The following is a 22,911-nucleotide window of genomic DNA, read 5'->3' as shown; positions in this document are numbered from 1 at the left end:
ACACACCATCATTACTCAAAGCTGCTTACGTTTTCTGTGTTAGTACTGTTCTGTGTTTGTTGTTTTTACTCAGCATATTCAGTTCCTTGGTCCATTTCCACTTCTCTATCTGAATCAGCGGAACAGGCTGCAATTGGCCTTGTGCAGTTTTTCAAACTAATGATGTCTGGGCTGATGGAGGAAACACAATTGCAAACAGGACAAAGGAAAATGCTGAAAGAAGGAGGAACATTTCAAGTGCGTCTATTTTGGGTTTTATCCATCAACAAGATGGTATATTTAGCTTGCAAATAAGATATTTCACTCATGTGAGTCTAACTTTTGTTTACTCAGTATGCACCCACCGTGTTTCAACTAGAATTTTGGAATTGTTCAGACTTTTAAGATTTTAGAAGCATAAAAACAAAATGCAGGGTCACAGACATGAGAGCTGAAAAGGGAGAGGAGAGAGGCTTTCTTCCTTTAAATAGATCTTACTTGTATACATAGATTCATTTAGAGTTGTAATAGTTACAACATGAATTGATCAGATGTTTTACATGAAAAATTCTGAAATAATTTTGTTAAATTCTATGTTTCTGTGTAGATAACGAGTTATCCGGGTCATGTAATCCTAAGAGTTTCAGTAGGAGGCAAGTGAACTTCTCTTTTTGGCTCTTGAAGTCATTTCACTTCTCATCCAAGAGGTGTCTTCAGTTCCGATGGGTAGTTCCAGATGTGTATTGTCACCCAAAACTCGCAAGTCTCGAGATGTGAATGGTTACGAAACTGCCAGGTCAAGTATGACTCAAGGTGGTAATAATGGTCGAGCTCTCTGTGAGAGACCTCAGGACTGTGTTATAAGTACCTGATAAGTGGTGTGGTAGACCCCCTACTGTGTTACAGATGGATGTTCCAGTTCAACATCAGTAGACCCTTAACTCCATTCTTAAACCATTTGTCTTCTCTGTTCAAAATGTGAACATTGCTGTCCTCAAAGCAATATCCTTTGTCCTTATCTCCCACTTGCTTTTGATTGAAGCCCTTAAGATTAACCTTATAAGACACCTGGATGGGCAGCAGCACCCAGCAGGACTTCTTGGCCCTGAGGAGGGTGGTCTGCTCGGCTGAGCGCACCATCAGAACCACCCTCCCCAACCTGCAGGACATTTACACCAAACGATGCAGGTTAAAGGTCAGGAATTTTTTATCCCTTTCTCTCCCTCTCTCTCCCTCTCTCTCTCTCTCTCTCTCTCTCTCTCTCTCTCTTTCTCTCTCTCTCACTACATATATATATATAGATTTGTTGTATGTTTTATTCTTTATTTTTATTTATCCTCTTGTTTCGGTGTGGAACAGGTATGCAAAGCATTTCACTGCGCGTTATACGATATATAACTGTGTTTGTGACCAATAAAAGACCTTGAATCCTTGAATCCTTGAAGACAATTCTACAAGCAAAACTATTCGAGGGTGACAATTTGTTGTTTTTTTGTCCTACCTCAGTTGGTTGTAATCATTTGCGTGTGTGTGTCTATGTGTGTGAACTGCTACTAAAACAGTTTTCATCACTCTGGGTTACAGATAGTGACAAGAGGAAGGGCTGTGAGCAGTGTGAACGCAGGAAAAAAAAAATGCAAAAAATGCAACTGCGATACACAGACTTTGTAATCTTCTAGTGCTCCTTGTCCCTGATGTGACAGTCATCTGCTGTTTTTAGAGCTCTGGGCAACCAGCTGCTTTTTACACAATGTGGACATCGGTCTTCTGCTCATCCATAGTTCGAAGTACTTCTTTCAACACACGCTAATTATTACATTATGTCTTAAGTGTATACAACAAGGTGCAGTTTTGAAGAGTTTTGTGCCAGACTATTTTTTGGCAGGAATTTCTGATTGTTTTTAATAATTACAAAAGTCCAGGAAGGCGTTTCATTAAAATGATGGAGATAAGGCATTTGTCAATGTGCTGTTAAAATGTGACATTCATAATTACAAACATGAAAACATGTTGGTCTGTCTGTCCACTGTATGATGAGTTCAGACTACCAATGCGTACAGAAAAGGAAAAAAAAAAGAAGCAATAAGATGGATGTTGGGTTTTTAGCTGGTAGGAAGCAGACAAAGATAGACACGAACAGGGAAGGGCATGATAATAAATATAGCTTCCTGCTTTATCTTTGTCCTGTAGAACAAAAAAAGTGACGCATGATAATTACATTAGTGTCCAGACCCTTTGCTGTGTCTCATCCGGTGGTCCTGCACTGATGACTTGAATGGGAGGTGAGCGATAACCCTCTGACCTGACCTGTGCACATGTGGAGGTTATTTTTGAAGTCCAGGAAAAGGATGAGTGACCAACGCCCTGATGCAGCCTGTCACCGACCTGCAGCTGTGATTACGTTTTTCAATCACCAGCTACCAGTGGGGACAGAACTGAAGCTTTGTCCGTACAAATGGTCTGGAGCAGGACGATATCACGTACCAGAAGAATTTCAAAACATGCTAGTTGTTTTATTTAAAGCAGTATTAATTGATTGTTTTGGCCTCTTGGGGACAAATGAACAAGCACTGTGCATTATGAGCAAACTTTTGCTTACTTTTAGCAGCGGCAGTGTGACATCGGTTAACATTTGGAGTTGTATGTCTGGACACCTAATGACTGGAAGTTGAATATTTACTCTCTTGTTGGTGTCAATCTGGTAGGAAGGGTGCCTGAAAATAAAACATAACAACTGTGGAATATTGTAACATTCAAAAACAGTAAGAACCATCAAAAATAATGACAAAAATCCTGTAGATAATTAGAATTTTAGTTGATTTAAATACACTAATAATCATCTACTTTTACAGTCAAACACTGTGAAACAACATATTACCATTTGTAAAACTACAGATTATTAATGTTGATTTTGTTTGCAGTTTTGGCCTTTTTTTTTTTTTTTTTTTAAGCTTTAACCTTTAAATTATTACTTTTTTTCCCCTTTAACATTTTTTAGTAGTTTGTTACTAGTAATTTAGCAAAACATGCAAAATCTGTCAAATAGTTTTTAAAAAATTGTTAACATCTTTCAATTGTTTAATTGTAATTAAAATTTGTCATTTGTAATTGTAATTACTTTTTTCATTTAAATAACTGAAAACCTCTATAAAATATTTATATATTTCGTTGATTTAAGTCCAATGCAATTTTATAAAATGCTGCTTTTTGATGTGAACATTATTTACAGTTTTTGACTGTTTTTTTGTGATGACCATGGAAGTTAATGTTTTTTTTTGTGTGCTTTTAGTAGTTACTAACTGTAATTTAACAAAACAGGGAAAATCTGTAGAATAACAGCTAATTGTTTAGAAGAAGAAGAATTACTGTTAAAACTGTTAATTTGTTTCATGTGTTTTCACGTAAACGAAAGAGATATATCTCTGTAATTGTTGCTATTTATGTAAATCAACTTAGAACATATTGTGCAGCTGCATAAATCACATCATCTTTGTTTTACAAGCTAGTGAGGTTCATAGCTTTGAATCTAACTTACTATGTGAGAAAATAATGTCCCCTTTCTTAATTTTGCTGTGATTAGAAATGAGGGATCTGGAACAGATTGTGGGTTTTGTGAGCACTAAGACAGAAGCCCAGCCACAAATTTACACGCCTTACAACCTAAACAGTGATCTGAGAAACACTAAAAAGCACAGGGAAGAGCAATGAGTTTCCACCTTTATTACATATTACAGATATGAGCTATTGTTTACATAAAAGCATTGGATGATGCAGCTTTCTGAGGTGTTTAACACTTTATTTTCTTGGAAACGTAAAAGAAAAGGCAAACAGGCTGCACAAGATGATACATCTCAATACAACCTTGCAGAGAGTTATTATAGCTACAGTTGTGCATCGCTTGCAGCAGCGCTCCCTCATACTTTGCCCCATGTGAGGTCAGCAGCACTCTTGTTTCCATCTGGCCCGTGTTTGTCACTGGATATGCCGTCTCGTCACAGGCCAAACTGCTCTGTGCGTCTCTGTGGGAGAACTGGGGGAGTTATTTGACTGTGGACCTCTCCTGTTACAAAACATACAGTGCAGCTGAACAACCTTGCAGATTCTAAATGTCTCGCAGACTGCAGGAGATGCTGACTCTCTCATGTACATGCAGGATTTCCTTTGGATTTTCAGTCAAAAATGGGAGGCTGAGCAAAGTGTGACTGATGTGTAGCCCCCGTTGACTCGCACCGCAAAGAGTGTTGACGCTTGTGGTAAAGTGGGTTCATAACTTCAGCAGTGTTGTTAAGGTGATAAGGAACAATGACATGTTGTGTTTTTAAAAGCATGTATGAAAATGCCAAAAGATAAGCAAAGCAGCTGAAGTTTGTGAGAATTTCTGTGGAGCAATTATCCTTTCATGCATGTGACAAAGCTCAGTAAAGTCACTGTTCTGATTGTATCCCAGTTACTTTTTATCTGATGGTCACTGAACTCTGCTGAGTTATGTTCAGCTCCACGCATCACTAATGGTTGTTTACTCAGCAGGGTTTAATTGTTGTTTCAAGCTAGCTGATAGCCAAACAGCTGGAGTATGATATCACCGAGCCACCGATGGGGAAGCATGACTGAAAGAGTTGATAAGCTGACACAAACACCACTGCAATGTTCTGCCTGAACTCAAGCAATGTTGTGTTCTCTCAACTCAGAAAACCTAATAATCCTCCCACATGATGGGAAAATCGGCTATAATTCATGATTATATTTGTAGCGAAACATAAAAACATAAACTGAATACGAGAACTATTTTTTTCTAGTCTCTACTTTATCTACTTGCTACTACTTGCTTTTGACTGTTCGACATTTGAGTCTAGTGAGTTAAAGAGATTGTGGCTTTGCAATGGCAGGTCCAAAGATGTGGAATAGCCTTCCTTGTTCAATCAAATGTTTCTCCTCCATTGACAATTTAATGAAAAATCTTAAGGTGTACATGTTTCCAACAGATTTTGGTTGATTTGCCGTAATATTTTAATATTTAGTTTATTTTATATAATGATGTTGCCATCTTCCATCCATCTATTATCTATACACCGCTTAATCCTCACTTAATCCTTCTGCGTGGAGTTTGCATGTTCTCCCTGTGCAGCGTGGGTTCTCTCTGGGTTCTCCAACTTCCTCCCACAAGTCCAAAAACATATTGAGGTTAATTGGTGATTCTAAATTGTCCGTAGGTGTGAACGTGAGTGTGCTTGGTTGTCTGTCTCTAAGTGTAGCCCTGTGATAGACTGGTGACCTGTCCAGGGTGTCTCCTGCCTTCACTCTGAGTCGGCTGGGATAGACTCCAGCCCCCCGCTACCCTAGTGAGGATTAAGAGGTGTATAGATAATGGATGGATGGATGGTCTTCTATGTCAGATTCACTGCCTTTGTCACAAAAATGCAACAGAAGATACTCCAGTGCTGCAGTATTTCTTAACTTCAAGTGACTAACTCTGTACAGTACAGTTTGATCATTTCCTCTGTGCTTAATCAGCATTACTGGTGTGCTGCGTGCATTCAGACACCTGTTTAAGTTCTGTATTTTCCGTTCATCTTGTAAACAGTAATTTTCCGGCGCCTGAATTGTTCTTTACTGTCTCAGGAAACTCTTTACACTCAATGCGTCATTGCAAGAGAAAAATTCTAACTTGCAGATAGATAAACTTTTTTTAAGTTTCATGCATTTTAAATGCATCAACTTAATATTGTGTGTAATTTAAACTCAAATTTGTTGTTTTTTTTGTTTTTAGGATTAAATATATTTATCTTCAAAAGCTACTACATGAACAAAACATTTAAAAAAAAAACCTTAAAAGACTCGTCAAGAAAATCTCATTGGAGTGACCTCATTTTTAAAAGTCTGCCAACTTAAAAGCGTGTGTTTATAGTTGTGGCACTTAAGTATGTGACACATAAAAAAATCCTTTTAAATAACATGGAGGTACTCGTTGGAACAAAGTATTGTAGAATTTAAATTATATCTGAGTTTATGAGGAATCAACTTGAAAATTTGTTTTCATGCAACTAATCATGAAATAAGTATTGTTTTTGTTGGTTATGTAATTTCATTAGAACATAGACGCTAAGTATTATGTTAACTGGGTTTTTTTTTTTTAGTAATTTTTGCGGCGATCATACATTACTATTTACTTAAATGTTAATACTTTTAGTTTAGTATTAAACACAATTAAAAGACACTTAATATCTAAGAAAATTATACCATTAACTAAATAAATGTATTACAAAATACCTGAAAAAGTTAATGTTTAAGTTGAAATCTTCAGAATGCTATTTTGGAGAGAGCTGCACCTCAGTACAGTCATCCATCACCTTTAATTAAATGACACCTGATTCCTCCCTGTCAAACGCTTCCCACATTTAGACTCCACCATCTAAGAAAACCACGACTCTGCCCTCTACAGGCTCAGCTTCGTACTTCTCTTATTCACTGCTGTGCACCTATTGCAAAAGCTATTTCTCAACAACTTAACACTTTTCTGGACTTATTGTTTTCAGCCAGGCTTTCAACCACACCACAGCAACAATACTCATTTTCTTAAGGTCTTGATTGACACACACAGGATAATACCAAGACAGAGAAAAGTTTCAGTCTCTGTGGTACTAGATTGCCGCAGCTGACGGCAACAAATTAGACGAGCTGGAAAAAATAAAGATTTGATGACTAGATGTGCCAAAATTCCCTCCAGTTAAACAAAAACAAAAGTTAGTTCTTATCAGACTCAGAGAAAAACTATTAAGGCTTCCCTTCGGTTTCTAACATTATAAACCAGAGCCAGAAGTCATGGTGTTGCCTCGTAGTCATAACTATAAAATCATGGGGAAAGAAAGAAACATGGAGAAAGAAAAAAGAAAAAAAACAGAGAGAGGAAAAGATTTTAAAAAGAGGTACCTTTTGCAAGATCTCGCAAAATTTTCTTGGGATCTCGCAATAACTTTTACGAGATCTCGCAATACTATAGGTATATATACTTCGGGGTCTTTTTGGCAGTATGGAGAAACAACAACGGAGGACATCCACCCGTCCACCATTGTCGTTCCTCCACACTGTCAAGAAGGCCCAGAAGTATATACATCTATAATTTTGCGAGATCTTGCAAAAGATACCTCTATTTATTTTTTTTTTTTCCTCTCTCTGTTTTTATTCTTTCTCCATGTCCCTTCCGGGGCTCATTGTTTCTCTATCGCCTTGTAGTTCTATTTATTCCCTTTGCCTTCTTGTTAAAAGGTGGCATTCAAAAACTTGCCACCTGCTGTTCTCGAGCCTGATCCAGTTGACACAAACTATAGCCGACTGCTATTAAATAAAATACAACATAATGATCAAAAATAAATTAATTAAACTTGAACAAAGACATGGGCTAGTGAAAAAGATCTAAAACATCATCCTGTACGTTACATATGGAAAATAACCAACTGTGCACAGATTGTCTAAGTACAGAGCTGTGCTTGTGTTATTGCACTACTGTTTCCATATTTGTATATCTATTTTTATTTTATCCTGTTTTTATTTTACTCTATTTTATTTTTCTTATTTCATTTTATCCTATCTTGTTGCACTGCATTCTTTGCACTACCACTTTTAGCTCTGGATCTGGGAAACACTGTCTCATTTCACTGTGTACTGTACAGCTGTATGTGGTTGAAATGACAATAAAGCCCTTTGAATCTTGAATCTTGAATCTTGTGCCCATAACATCTATTATGTTGGATGCTTGGAGGAATTAGAAGAATGGACCCCACATCTTTTCAGAGTTGTTGAGTTTGACCTCTTTGCAGAACGTGTCCATCGTCAGTGAGCTTTACAGTCGTTTGAAGCAATGTGGTCCTTCAAAATTTCACTGTATGTGTTTTATGCCTTTTCTTCCCTTTTTTCAGCTCCCCTATGATTCACTCTTATCACCACTAGAGGGAAGCAAATACACACAACTGCAATAATGTCTGCTTCCTGAAGAGCCAGTCAGAAGTTATCCATTACAAGTATGTGTGTCTTTCTCGAGTCAGAACAGAGCACACAGGTTATAGACTGGTAGATGTGGTGGTGTGAGATCTCGCTATAGCTTTAAGGGAATAACACACAGTGACATATTTTTGAAGTTTGTTGATTTGTCCTGCTTCTTGTAGAAAAAATGCAAAAATGACACCGACAGAGATTGCAATGTCACATAGTGAACAGGCTCTTTTACTTTCTTGCTTGAAGATTTTGATGAAAAGAAGTTTATGAGAGGATTTCTTCTTATCTCTGATGAGTACATGAAGCTAAGAGAAGTTTTACTAATACTGTGTGTGTGTTAATTGTCCAAATAGTTGCAGCAAGTGGGTGAAAACTACTTATTAACACATCAGCAACATTGATTTTATGTTCTAATGTCGGTTTGGTTAAATCAGTATAAATGTGTGTATGTGATTGTGCTGTAGGGTTGTTGCAGGAAGAGCTGCTGAAGAATACAGTGAACTCAGTCCTCCTTGTGGGTGTCGACTCTTTAACGCTGAAACAGGAGTCATCTATCCTCTTTATACAAGCTGTCATTTTACAAAGAGCAGCTGACCAACAGGGCAAGAAAGTGAATCAATCTGCGCTGCCTGGACAATGCTGTTCATTATTAAAGTGGAAAATAACTGTCGAACTTTTACTTTTATGCTGTATTTCATTTGTTCATTATATTGCATTTAAAACCTAGAAGAACACAATGAGGGACACTTATTCTCAGCCACACATAAAATCAAACAGCAATAAAAGGAAAATATTTGATTTCACAAGTCATTAAAACTAACCCACCATTAATCATTTCGATGATCACAAGCTTATTAGTGTTGACTGAATTAAATTTCAAATCCTGAACTTTCCTGACTTTATTTGTTGCCTAACAGATTTGGCAGCTTCACTGAGTTTTTCATTGCCTGCTCTTTTGTGGAGTGAAACACTAAGTGAAAATTGTTTCTTAAAGAATTATGAAGAAGAAAAAAAAAGACTCATGGGGCTGTGTCATCTGATCCCAGTAAAAGCAAAAAATGTTTCTAAATTTATTTGACTAAGCAGTTTTCTTTAAAGGGCTGTGAGATAATAAAATCTGTTGGTGTAGGATACACAGTATGACAGTTTTGTTTCTTCTTACAATTACTTTTTTGTATTTCATTTGCCTGAGAAAATGCTGAACCCTTGTCTGCATGACTCATATTTTGTGCCATTTACAACGTTTCTATGTGAATTGTTTGCATCGCTGAAAACACAACAGCCTGTTCTACGCTGTACGGACAAGACAAAGTGGTCAATCACACAAGACAGTAGTGTGTATCCCCAGATCTGGACATAATGGCCGTCAACAGACTGGAGGAAGTGTAATATGGTGATAATAAACCTCCTCTCTCCAATTCTTCCTAAATAATCCCTCCATTCACTCAGTACCAAGCAGCAGCCTCCTCCTGCTGTCCCATGGAAGGGAAGGAGGACCAGTGCCAGTCTTGTACCTAGTCTGCAATCTTTCAATGGGCCTTTGTGGATGCTGCCATCCTCACCCTCCCTCCGGCCAACCCCCGGCAGCCCATTCAGGAGTGTCACATGGCACTCCCACTCCGAGCCCATCTCACAATGCGCCCCTGTCATTTGCACCTCATTGACATGCGCTCATAGTGATGTGCATCGGGGAATGGTCGTGCTCTTCCACTAGTTTCAAAGGAAATGAAGTGCCGGGCTGGGTGGCCAAAGTGTGGCTTCCTGGATACGGTCTTCATATTTCTCGGGAGGAAGTGCTGAAACGTGTGTGTGTGTGTGTGTGTGTGTGTGTGTGTGTTGGGAGCTGGCAGTGAGATTCAGTACATGTGATGTGCCAACATCCCACCACCTTTAACTCAGTTACTGTGAGCAAATGTTAAACTAATACAATAAATATTGATTACCAATAATAGTCTTGTTAACCCCATATTATATAATGTATTGTAAAAGCTGACAGACTGAGTGTTACCCTAGGGTTAGAACTGTTGATCATGTGTGAAATTTTAGTTTCAGAGCTGAATTTTACTGGATTCTTTTGATGTTCAAGGTCCAGGGAAGTCTCTGAGAGTTTGCAGCTCTCAGCTTTTGATGCCTGCTAGCAGTAATCATGGTACTTGTGAGCTGATAAGTTATTCTTTGGCTGCACATATGTGACTCTTTTACTATTGCAAGGTCTTTCAAGATGTTTTTTATCAGTGTGTTATGGTTAATTTCACTCCAGGAGAATCTAGCATTTTTCATGCATTGGACCACAAAAAGGGGGACTAAATGTTGCTGGATGTGGACCTCTTTACGTTGCAATACACCTCAATAATGCGAGTACTGAGAGCTGGTTGTGATTTTTTTTTTTTTTAACTGAGCTTAATTCTTAAGTTTCTACAGCATAATAAATCTAGTCCTCATTCACCATTTATTAAATATTTGACAATTATCCAGCTATGATTTGCCAATATCAGAGTTTAGATTTGAAAAGGTATGAAAGACTAGTGCACTGGAATATTTTGCTTGACGAGCAGGACTTTGAATAACACTGAAAAATGTTTTGCCATTAAAACATTTAGAAGAAAAGTCAATTGGTGCATTAGCGTCAAAAAATGTCTTTAATTATTTTAAATGAAGGCATTTGCTCTTCAGCTTAGTAGGTTCGTTCCATCCCCAGAAACACATGATATGCATACCATGTTTCACAATAAAGCTGTGCCCTTTATGATTGTACAGTGATTAACAAAATCACATGAAAACAGCCCTGACATCCAGTAAAAAGGTCATTTTGAGATATATTTCTGTATAACTCTTACTCAACTTGTACACCCTTTACTGAAAGAGGCAGGAATCACGATTGTCATCATGTCCTCCTCACAGATAAAGACCAACAACATACAGTTCAGTACAGCACACATGAATAAACAATACTTGCTGCTATTACAACAACCACCCTTCAAAATAAAGGTTCAATTCAGAACCAGTGAGGGTTCTTTGTGGTAAAGAAATGAATGGATTCCTCTTTGCACTTTATATATTATGTAACTGTTTGAAACCTAGTTGGTTCTTAACAGCAAGGAGGGATATTAAAGACATTTCTGTTATAATCACCCTAGCACTCTACTTTCTAGTAAGACAATTAATATGTATTATTATGTAACTAATGGATAAAATAATCTTTATTAGGATCTTGCTTTTACATATTTTAGAGATTAGCGATAAACTAAGAAGAACTCATTTGGGTTGTTAGGTTTTAGCAAAAACCCTCTGGATGGCATTTATCATTTCTATTTGATAATAATAATGCCATAAAAGTTGTCACTTAATGTCGTCACTTAAGCCTCTGTAAAGGGTCACTGATTTCTTGCTTTCTAAGAAGCTGACAGCCATCACATCTGCAGCTAGAAATGCTAGCAAGCTGCTCAAAAATGCATTTTGATCCAGATGTTTTGAAGCCTTTTTTGAGAAGGTTGTCACTCAAATATTTCATAGCTGGGACCTACTGCATCTGATACTGATCCTTCTTCTTCTGTGATGGAAAGCAACTAAGTTCACTCATGTAGCTTTATGCTTTCTTTTCACAACAATACAGAGAAATATGTTTGTACTTTTTACTCCATTGCATTCATTTGCCTTCACAGATCAACAACTACAATACCTTTCACTGTCACAAAGTGAGTAAGCTCCATCTTTGTTGCCTACAACAGAAAAGCACTTCATCAGCTTCAATGCAGCCGCCTTATTGATCCAATTACATAATTATACACCACTCTGAAAGGAACCACTCTCCATTATGGGCACTTTTACTTCAGACATATGAAGTCAGTTTTGCTGATTATACATCAGTAAGTCAACATAAGTAACTTTTTTAAAACAGAGGAATGTCTACTTGCAATTGGCGAGAACAAACTGAAAGCCTAATACACATTGATTTATCGTCTGTTGGAAACTAAAAACAAAAACAAAAAAAAACCAAACTAAAATACAGAACTTGGCAAAAACATGTAATAGCTGCGGGAATGCAGTATGTGGGGAGGTTAAACAAGTATGTACATGAAGATGGACAAGACCAAGTTCAGGTTTTTTACATTAGACCTCTGTAACATTTCAACACTATACAATACTTTACTTGACTGCTCGTCCTTCTTGTATCCTTGTTAAATTGTTGCTGTAAATTACAAGTATTCTACTTTCAAATCTTTATACTGGGCACATTTATACTGTTGTTTTATTTATTTGACATCTTTTCTAATTTTAGGATTTATCAGACAACTTAACCCTGCTGTTATCTTTGGGGTCAATTTGACCCCATTTAATGTTTAACATCTCTAAATAAATCATTGACATATTTTGTCAGTTTTATTTAAAGGGATATTTACACATGAACTTGGGTAACAATTTTAGTTCTGATATTTTCTGGAGGTTTAAATTGTTGGGTCAAATTGAACTCAAGGATAAAACGTCAGGAAATTTGAAGGTAATAAGAGGGTTAATAATTTTGTAACAATAAATAGGCATAACACAATTGTGATCGAACGTTGTTATGAATAAACTTCACCTATATCAATGGATCTGTAGAGTATTTTTGGCACATTTAATGCCAGCGGTTCCTCAAAGCATCACTGTTAGGGAACCAATATTGGTTCAAACTCCAACCTTTATTTTTTAAGGCTCGTTCGCAATCAGCTACGTGACCATGTGCAGCATCTCCTCCCTCCCTCCAATCTAGCATCACTCCCCTCGTACACGCTGTCCTCAAAACCTCCAGAGGCTTTTACCCACATCGGTGTGTGCACGCTGAGCTCACTGGGAGGAGGTGGGATCTAGCTACTGGTGGTAGTGGGCGAGCCAGCGAGCGTGTACGTGCGAGCCGTGCAGACAGCCGATTACTCTGACCAACGACGAGGGCAATTTTTTCTTTATTTGTATTCTCGGTTGTTGTTGGTGGAAACCACAAAACTCCTGCCCCCACATATTCACCGCAGTTAGCTACACTGATTTTTTTTTTTTTTGTGCGTGTTGTATCGTCGTTTTTTTTTTCCTCCTCTCGGATCCAACGAGATTCCCGTCAGACCGCCGTCTCACATCTCGGGCCGGGCTCTGTGATGTGGTCACCCTGCAGCGGGGGTCTGCCTTAGATAAAGTAGGGGGGAGTGTTGCTGCCACGACAAGGCTTTCACTTTGGGTCGACTTTTTTTTTTTTCTTCAGAGGCTTCCAGCAACCCGGTTGGTTGTGTGAAGAAACACGGCGCAGAAGAACAGAGCTGCTAGCGGGGCTGGAGGAGTCGCTGGTGAGTGGATGTTCCTCGTTAAGCCCTAATTGTTAGCTGCTAGCTCTGTTATCTGTTACCTCCGATGTGCCGCCGGACTGGCCAACACCGACTGATGCTGTCACGTCGGACAACCAGTCCTGCTCTCACAACTACTTTAACCCGTGAGTTGTTCTGTTTCGGGACTAAGACTCGACAGAAGAATGTGTGAGTGTTTCCGAAATGGCTCATTTGTAACTAGTTAATTCAGCCCGCGGTCCGCTCTACGTTAAGTAACGCTATGTCATTTGTAGCTAGCCGTTTACGCTGCTAGCTAGCAGCCTACGCCCATTTGTCTCCCGACCTGGAATAAGCAATAGTAAGCACGCCAAGAAAGCCACGGCATAAAGAGTCCTACATGATGTGGGCAACGTTATATAAAATACGGAAGCTCAATCACTTACTCTCAGTGATGCCCTGTCATCGAAACAATCGCTCAGTTTGTGCTCATTGCAGCAGTGACATGCACAGAAATATAGCCCACCACGGTTCACACCTAAACTCTTTAATGACCCTCATGAAAACGCATGGTTCTCTGTGTTTCCGGCAACACTGGCAGCATTGTGTGTGCTGTAACAACTTAGGGAGCAGCGCAAATATATGTTATACCAGTAAAACGGGTGCATGTGTCACCTGCAGGGGCAACACAATGGATATCTCTGCGCACATAACTGTACATCGTGTGCTGAACTGAGGAAAACATTGACTGGCAGTGTCATCAAGAAGTTCACAGATCATTTACTATGTCACCTCAAAATCAATACAGTGCAGTCATTGTATTTGATAAATGATAATGCAGTATTGAACAACATCTGTGGTGTGTCTTGGTCATTGTGTTGAACTGAAGTTGTTACAGATGCATGTGGCAAAAGTTCAAATTCGTTAAACTTACCGTGACAGACCTCTGAGGCCAATACCATGCTCTCTACACATGTCAAGAATGGAGAGACAAATTGATTAGTGGCATCTGTGAACTCTAATAATCCTCCGTGAGATGCAAGTAGTACAGTTTCTGAAGCCTGCAGTCCTGACTTTTGGCTGTGGAAGCAGCTGTCTCATTGAAGATGGTGTAAATGTCTCGAAAGCAATTATGGAAATGATATATTAAATTAAGCTATTGAATGGTCTATATGATGGGGTGTTTCTATGTCATTCACATGTCTATGAATAAAAGCGATTGTGTATCTTGTACGGACTTGTGATTTTGGGCTTTGTAAATGTAGTTTTCTCTACATCTACCAAAAGTTCAAATTTGTTAAACTCTTAGACCTCTTAGAAAAAGGCTATTGACAATTCTGTACATGAGTCCTTGTAATGTCCAGAACAAAGGGAAATTTGATTACTAGCTCATTCAATTTGCATTCCTCTACAACTCATTTAAGTAGGCAAATTTTATTTACCACTTTTCTAAGCAGAAGGTACACAATCTTCTAATCAAAGTAACTAGACTTGCTTAGTAAGAGACGGAGCCAACAGATGCAATAACCCAGTCCCTAAGGCCTTAATTTGACAGCATTGATGGAACAGCACTAGTAGATATCAGAGATGCTTTTCAACACAAGCATTAGCACTCACATAATCTTGAACTGGAGTGGTTAAACTTTGCATTGCACTAAGTGGTACACAAATGTAAATCCCCTATAATAGTATCTACTCTTAAATACATAAAGCTTATTGCAGCAGCCTTCGAGTGCTTATGTTTGTAGTCCAACATGCATTTAAAGGAGTTTCAGGAAACAAATAAATGCAGAACAGTGTTCAAACTAAAACAGAAAACACATCTGGACAAAGGCTGACTGCAAAAAGCATCAGTAAAAAATTGTGTCAAAGAGAGCAGCAAACAGTTCATGGTGTCCTCAGAAAAAAATTGTGAGTATTTTAAAGTTGGTATTACTTGGCAGTTGTTAGGCTTTGGAGAAAGAAATATGCGAATGCAAGTATACATAGTAATACAGAACAGTCAGTATGAAGCAAACTGAAATGTACAACAGCAATACAACAACCGGCCTGCCTACAAATAGCTGATGCAGCCCATTTTTCTCTAAGGCAAGACATGGAGTCTGTCTCTGTCTCTATTTATTTATACAGAGTTTACTGTTGTTTTTCCAAGAGATCACGTTAGTGCAACACCAGTAAAGTGCTGATCATTTCACTTTCCTTCTACAGAGCATTTTGAATAGCAGTTCTGGTATTCAGATGTTTTCTGTATGTAAAATAGAGCTCAGCTGCATTTCTTGACACCTACTATTACCAAATATAAAAACACCTTGCTGTGATTAAAGGGATTACTTATACGGAGATTACCTTGACAGTAAACAGCTTGTGAACACCCCCTTACAAAGCCTGCTAGTCCACGTAGGGAATGCATTTTATGACTGCATGTGTGTTAATAACAGTTGTGTAATTGTCCAGTTAAAGAGGAAATTAGCATTACTACACAAAGTGTAACCAACTTCATTGGCACTGCTCCCCTGGAGGAAATGGTTGACTAGTCAAATTACATACCAGATTTTTAGTGTTTTCTTAAACGTGGAGTCTGTCCAACACGGTCCTAATACACGTTTTCCACCTGGAAATAGAAACTTGACTGCTGCAGCAGTTGAGATGTGGGTGATGTGTAAGTCTTTCTGCAGTGCCGGTAGTACTCGCATTTAATAATGTCCTAAGTTTATTACCGTCATAATAAGATTTCACAAAGGATCTCCACTAATGTCTTTGTAAGTAAGTACAATTGTAACATGGCTTGACATTAGATGGCAGAGAGATGGTCAAAGACAAAGGTTATTTAAATAGATTATTGAATATTCACATGTAATAAACCACAACTTGGATGACAACAAATTTTTTGTGCTTGGTTTCGTTTTTGATAAACTTAACCTTGCTACTTGCTTAGCAGATTTTTGAATTAATTTGGCATGTTTAATGCAGCGATTACAATCGGTTCAAATCCATGACAAAAGTTTGTGCAAAATCAAATTTTTTTGTATCATTGTGATGTAATGAAGATGTGCATGGTTTGTTTGATGTGCATGTTGCATTTGTATTAATTTTCCAACAATCTTAAATGGTGAACTAATAATGCACATGGTCTGCCTCTCAGAGGAGTTGTACGTGTCATTAAGTGTTTTATTTTGAAAGTTAAGTTGCTGCTAACAGTCTAGTCTAGTCTCGTGTCTTCCTTCCTTACCTGTAGTCCAGGCTGGCCAGATTGCTGTTGTTGTGGTCCTGTGTGTCATTAAGCGGCATCCCAAGTGAGTCTTTTGGCCTATGGATGGAGTCCAAATCCACAGTCTTGGACTGCAGTGGGAAACCTGCTGTGAGCTGGAGGGTCACTCCTCCTAGAACCTGCACCAAGTAGAGAACAGGTTCATGTGCTGCTACACCATGCTCGCCAAGCCTGCAGAGAAAGGACACCATAAATTCCACCCATGGGGGAATGGCCAACTACTGTCACCAGCTACAGTCCAAGACGGTGGAGTTGGAGTCCATCACGGTGGAGTTGGAGTCCATCCACAGGACTAAAGACTCACTGAAGAGGCAGTTGAATCACTTGGAGGACCACAACAACAGCAACCTGGCAGCTTATTTCGTAAGGGGACAGGAGACAGCATAGTGGGCAACAAATGGCAGGGAGCAGTCCAACAATTGGCCGCTGCTAATTCCAACATCATCCAACATCAGATAACAAAGCAAAGCCATTGCAAAGATCTCAAAATCTGTTGTCCAAATGTAGTGAAACGTTTGATTTGTGTCAAATGTAGGCAAAGAGTCACGCACAAAGCCTGCACGTTCCTTGAATGCTGATCAATATGCTACTCCATTTTCATGTTATCTTGAGGCACAGTTACTGGCCAACTTTTGATGTTGTGTGCCTTTGTTACTGTTTAGTTTTATCTACTAAATATTCAGTTGTTGCTCTTGGCCTTAACCTAAAGACTGTGAGCCAACTCAAACACTAATTTCTTTGTATTGTATCGCTGACGCTGATAATGGGTTCACTGAGGACACAACGTTGGTGTCCATTACAAAATACACAATAGAAGAGCTTCGATTTAGTTAGAAGTTTGTGAACTTGACACATTTGTGTCGTCTGGGTTAGGCCGTTTGTTCATATCCTGTGGGTCAATCGGAGATAGCCCTAAGGACTGATATAACTTGTACTGTGCTAAGGTTGTTTTCATGTTTCTGCTTGACTTACTCACCCTCACATGACTACAGGTTTTATTTATAGTCACTGTGACCCTGCACTTCGCAGGCCAAGGGTCCTATTTCTCTAAAGTAGGTAGTTGAGAAAAGACATTGCATAGAATTAGGCTTGTTAAAATCTGAATATAGTCTTTCTTAGTGATACTCTTTAGAAAGAGAGGTTATTCTTCAATAAAATCACGTATTACTATTGATCTAAAGTGGTGTGTATGTGGCTACCAGGTAAACAAACAGTCCACAAAAATCAATTAAAACAGAGCAGATAAACAAGGAAAATTTTGACAGTCAAATGTGAATAGTTAATGAGGTGACACATAGCACTAAAAGGAGGAAAGAAAATCCGTCCAGAAAAATGTGGCACTGAACACAGCAAGACAAGAGTGCCATGAGCCAGCTGTGTGTGTCAGTTCTCTTGTGTTTGTGTCAGCTTGTGTTACTCTCAGAGTCCACGGAGGAATGATGGGCTTCAAGAGGAGAGAGAGAGAGAGAGAGAGAGAGAGATAGTATGGACAAGGTCACAACAGGCTTTTCACTATCCCTTCTTCTAAGATGATTTTAGTCTAATCATTTTCTCATCTTTTCCAGCCTTATCAGAAAATTGATTGATTTCCTTACACTCCATTTTAAATCTGATGTATATACAAACCCGTCTTATGTAAGATTAAGAATTCTTATCATTCGTGATTCTTAATCTGTTCAAAAATGCCAAGCATTGGTTTTTCTGCAATATTGTTAAGGGATGGCCATCACTTTATCAGTCTCCTTTCTTAATTTGATGACATCAAGATTTATAATAAATTGCTGTAGTACTCAGTGTGTGTTTCATCCATCCATTTTTATAAAAACTGGAAATTGTTAATGGCTTTCTGTTGACTGAGAGAGACAGAGAATTAAAGGTGGATTTATGGTTGCTGTTGATTTATTTAGTGTGGGACGTCATCTACTAAGGCCTTACTGTCAATCCTCTACCATGGTTGGTGCTGGAAAAGCAACCTCCACACAGGGACTTGTGTGTTAAGTGCAGCAGTATATGCACAGGCAGTTTAGATTCCTTCACCAGGTAACGTGAGACGTGAAAAGGCATTTTATATATATCATAGATTTCATAGCAGAAAGTTGCTCGATGTTAACAGTAGGAAAGCAATGAGTTCCCTGCAGTCAACTGCAGTGAAGGTCAATCTTGTGCCCTTCAGCATTGATGCTGTAACTTTCAAAAGTGTATAACTACTGAACTGTTTAATCTGCTGCCTTGACTTAAGTCAACTGGTGACATTAATATGGAGTCTTGTTTAGTTTTTGTGTCATTTCAGGTTTCATTAATTATTGTTTTAACCTAGCAAGACAAAGAATAATTATTTTGTAAATACTTAGCACTCGATCACACACAGACTTATGTTGGCAGAGCAAGTCAAGCAGTAACAAACATGACAACCGACTCTGGTGGGGCTGAGAAAATACCTCCATCTATATAGTTTGTTGTGTCTCAAAAGATGTGCACCCGCTCAACACTTACACATACCCTCCAAGTAAATGCTGTTAGCACACATAAACAATGTAAAAACACAAGTTGTAAAAGCTGCATGCGATCACACACCCTTCAAATGTTGTTTTCTGTATGTCAGACAGAGACCCTCATCAAGACATGGTAGCTTAACGGTCGGTTATAATTCAATTGCAGCTCAGGATTGGAGTCAGTGGTTTGACACACATTATAGTCCAAAATATAGTGGCTCCCTTTTTTTTTTTATTGCATCAAGAATCATTTTGACTGATGAATCAGTGGGTGATTAAGGAATCATAAAAAACAGAATAAAAGAAACACTTTAATGAAATTGTCACAGACTATACTGAGTATAACGACCAGCTACTGGTAGTAGCATAGATGAGTAGAAGTTGGTTGAAAACAATGATTTGGTTTTGACTATATTTACAGTGTAAAATTAGTGAGGGACTTAACAACATGCTCCTTGCTGCTTGTACATGCCAATGTATGGAAAGACCAGTCATTGGCATGATAAACTTAGCACTTGACGAGTGTTACAAAAGAACATCAACTTTTTTATTGGTGAAAGCAAATACACCTAACGTTTGATGCCCTAGGAACATTTAAAAGGATACTTCCAAAAATCACAAGTACCATTTATTATGTTTCCAGGGTTTGATGCATGCTCATTAATACAATAGCTGGACTAAACAGGAATTGACTTCAGATGTAAATACAGTAATTGGAATTCTATCAGCAGCCGACATTAGCTTGACCCTGTCAGCTCCACTCAAGTCGAGTCTCCCACATCTCCATAACTGGAGTTATAGCTACAGCGACCTACTTATTGTAGAACTTGGCTCAACTTTGGAAAAACAAGTTTTTTTAAGTGCATATTTCTGGGCACTGTTGGCCGCATTTATACAGTAAGTAATGGGGTGAGTTATCATCAATATCATCTTTATTCCTCTCAGGAAAGAACGTTATCCGTCTCTGGATGTTCTTCCTGTTTAAGTCAGAGAAAAGGGTTTTTTAAGCTTATAGTCCTCTACGCTCCTAAGATCTGAATCTTAGTTGGGAGTGTAGAGGAGAATCAAATCTACATTAGATATGCCTCATTCCAGATCTGTTTTCACAACGATGTCATCATACATCATAATGCACAACTGTGTTTTGATTTATGGTCAGATTTGTGAGCAGCCCACAACCTCTCCCACTCAGACTGCTGAAAATGTTGCGTTAAAGCTACGTATCATATGAATGTGGGCAATACACTCACACACCCAGCACATTTTGAAGAGCCCCTTGCTCTGCCTCTGAGGCCCCGGTGTTTGTTGCTGCCCTTTGGCATATTAAGTTTCAGATGTGCAAATCTCATGGCCAGCCGAGGCTGCTGGTGGAAATTTCCACTTCTCACTTGGACAGCATCTTGTGAAAATGATGTTATGGACTGATAACAAGAAAGTACTTGACAAAAACTAAAGCTTTGAGGTTATATTTAAAATGAATTTGGAATTTAACAGCACTGATTTTTAAAAAACTATTAAATGTATATACAGTTGATTGTTATTTTTGGAGAGGGCATTTGAAAAATGGTACATGTAAGGAACCTGTTTTGTTTACACATTTGGCTACTTTTTCCTTGTTGGAGCCCAGTGGCAGTAGCTGGCTGAAATGGCTCAGAAATACAATGGTTCAGAGTCATCTTTTGCTCATATGATGTATGTACAAACTGGTGCGTCACCACTGATTATGAGTTCTGGGGAGGATGGTGAGTGGAAGAGTGGCGTGTTCCTTGCATTTGATTAAGCTTTACAAGCAGTACACTGTAAAATTAGTAAGTTTCATGATGACTGAGCAAAAAAAAAAGAAGAGTTCTTTGGCCACATGTTTCAGACTGGTCTGAGGTTTTCTGATGAAAACATTGAGCTTGCTACACTTGTTGAAAGTCATCACTTGTGAGACTGAATGTTTTAATGGTTGTGTAATGATTTTGATAGGTTGGGTTTTATTTTAGCCTTGCTACAATATTTTGTCTGTCTAATGTGGCTAAATGAGTCTTAAAAAACATACATATTTTGGTATCAAGCAGGCATCATGTTACACTGACCTGTAATGTGAATGTTGTTTTACAGTAACTGCATTGCATGGGTCAAAATGAAACCATTTTGTTACGCAAATAGGTCATGACTCATGGGAATACTGGAAAAGGTCCGTCAAGGAGTGTTGTAGTCTTGTTTTGCAAATGCTCTGAGGAACTTGTCAAATAGTGGAACTAGTTAGGAAAAAATATGATCCTCAGAGGAAACTTAAAGTTCTCACACATGGGATACAACAGCTCAGTGACTGTTTTATTCTGTGGAAGTTTCTCTTTAGTTGAAATTCAGTCAAAATTCTTTCAGTCCAAAACCATGTCAAGGTTAAAATACATTCTTGCTTATGATGAATATCTTTCTTAGGGAATTGTGAATATTATATTGGCTTCTTAGTGATGCCTTCAGCATGTATTTGATGTTGTTCATGTTCTTATGATACAGTGGAAACATTTTTATTTTCTTTCACATTCCGTAGTAATTTACATTTTTCTGAAATCTATGTGTTTTTCTTTATAATTTCTGTGCGTGTGAGTTTCTACTATGCACCGTCATAGATATAACCTGGATTTTTTTGTGAAATGGATGCTTTGTTATAGAACAAATTACAAATTAATCTAATAGTTAACTAATTTTGCCACATATGGGTCAAATACAAACTGTAGGTATTGAAGTATTGTTGTTTTGTATAAAATATGATTCTGTCCTGGGACAGCTGGTTAGTTGATAATGATTTAAGGTATTTGGGATATCATAGAGCAATTTTGGTCTTTACTGCTATGATCACTGTCCTAGCTGCGACACTTATTTATTGGTTATTTTTTTCTTAATTTCCAACTCGACTACTTGTTCTTCACAGTGTTCCATAGTTGCTGTTTGTACAGTCTGCTGCTGTTCTTTAATATTGTTCTTCCTTCAGGCTTCATGCATTTAACTGCATGCTGCAGGCATATAGTAATAATTCAGGCAGATTCAAAAGGGATGGTAGCTGTCACGATAGCTGTGGTTAGAAGCCAGTGTTAAGACTTTTATGACCTCTATGAAACGGAATATGATGTGAAGATAACTGAAGAATGTGGTTGAGTGAATCATATTCCACTCTCTTGTGTTTTATTTTACAGAAGTTGAAAATACACGTTCTTTTACCACTACATCACAGTGAGTGCGAAGAGTGATTTGGCTACTTGCACTCATTTTAGCACGAATATGATGTGCTGTGCATAGTCTCACTGCTGGTTATGTAATAGGGTGAGGCCATGTGAACATTTCTGAGTGAGAGAGGCAGATGGTGGAAGAAATGGTGGGATGAAGAGAGCAGATGCAAGTCACATCTGCCCTTTGCAACCAGAAGATGCTGTTTGATGCCAAGTCATCATGTTTGCTCCGCATGTTCTCATAGGATTATCCCTTAGGTGTGTCGTGTTGAGAATAACATCACATGTGAACCTAGTACACATTGTTCGACAGTAAAGACAGCTCTTTCTGTGGTGCCTCACTGTACACCGTTCACATTTTTTGTTTCATATTCAGTGAGGCATGCAGGTTTGGCTTTTGTCCTGAGTATGCCCTTCAGTTTCAGAGAGGGAGAGGGGCAACAATGTATTTTTAGATCCACAGGAAGCTATTTACTAGCAGCATCCAAGAGGGAATTGAGGACTAAGTGCCAAGCCTGGACGGTCTGATGTTAGTATTTTTCAAATATTTGACTGTAAGATTTGTTCAAATTCATAATGTAGACAAACAGATGACTAAGAAAAATAAAACGACCATCTGTTGCATAGACTGTATAAAAGATGGACGTAGCAACCGTGACGTCAGCCGTTGGTTTCTG

The 22,911-nt window shown here is 38.4% G+C and overlaps 1 protein-coding gene across 2 annotated transcripts in view; it reads left to right on the top strand.

Annotated features, from left to right (window-relative positions):
• Positions 1-12,751: 12,751 nt before the first annotated feature.
• The window catches only part of rnf24 (ring finger protein 24), a 31,047-nt gene continuing 20,887 nt past the window's right edge, over positions 12,752-22,911 (top strand). Inside the window, exon 1 of one of the 2 annotated variants that reach the window (XM_008286980.1) lies at positions 12,752-13,280. Coding sequence is in view for 1 of the 2 variants with exons in the window: in XM_008286965.1 (XP_008285187.1) it covers positions 13,345-13,466 (122 nt within the window). In the remaining variant the exon portion in view is untranslated. Of the gene's footprint in view, positions 13,281-13,310; positions 13,467-22,911 lie in introns of those variants that run through there. The other variant, XM_008286965.1, reaches the window with a different exon arrangement.

This window comes from Stegastes partitus, unplaced genomic scaffold, assembly GCF_000690725.1.
Source record: "Stegastes partitus isolate 25-593 unplaced genomic scaffold, Stegastes_partitus-1.0.2 Scaffold11, whole genome shotgun sequence".
Lineage (NCBI taxonomy): Eukaryota > Metazoa > Chordata > Actinopteri > Pomacentridae > Stegastes > Stegastes partitus.
Note: the sequence above shows the minus strand (reverse complement) of the source record. Positions and strands in the feature narration are given on the sequence as shown.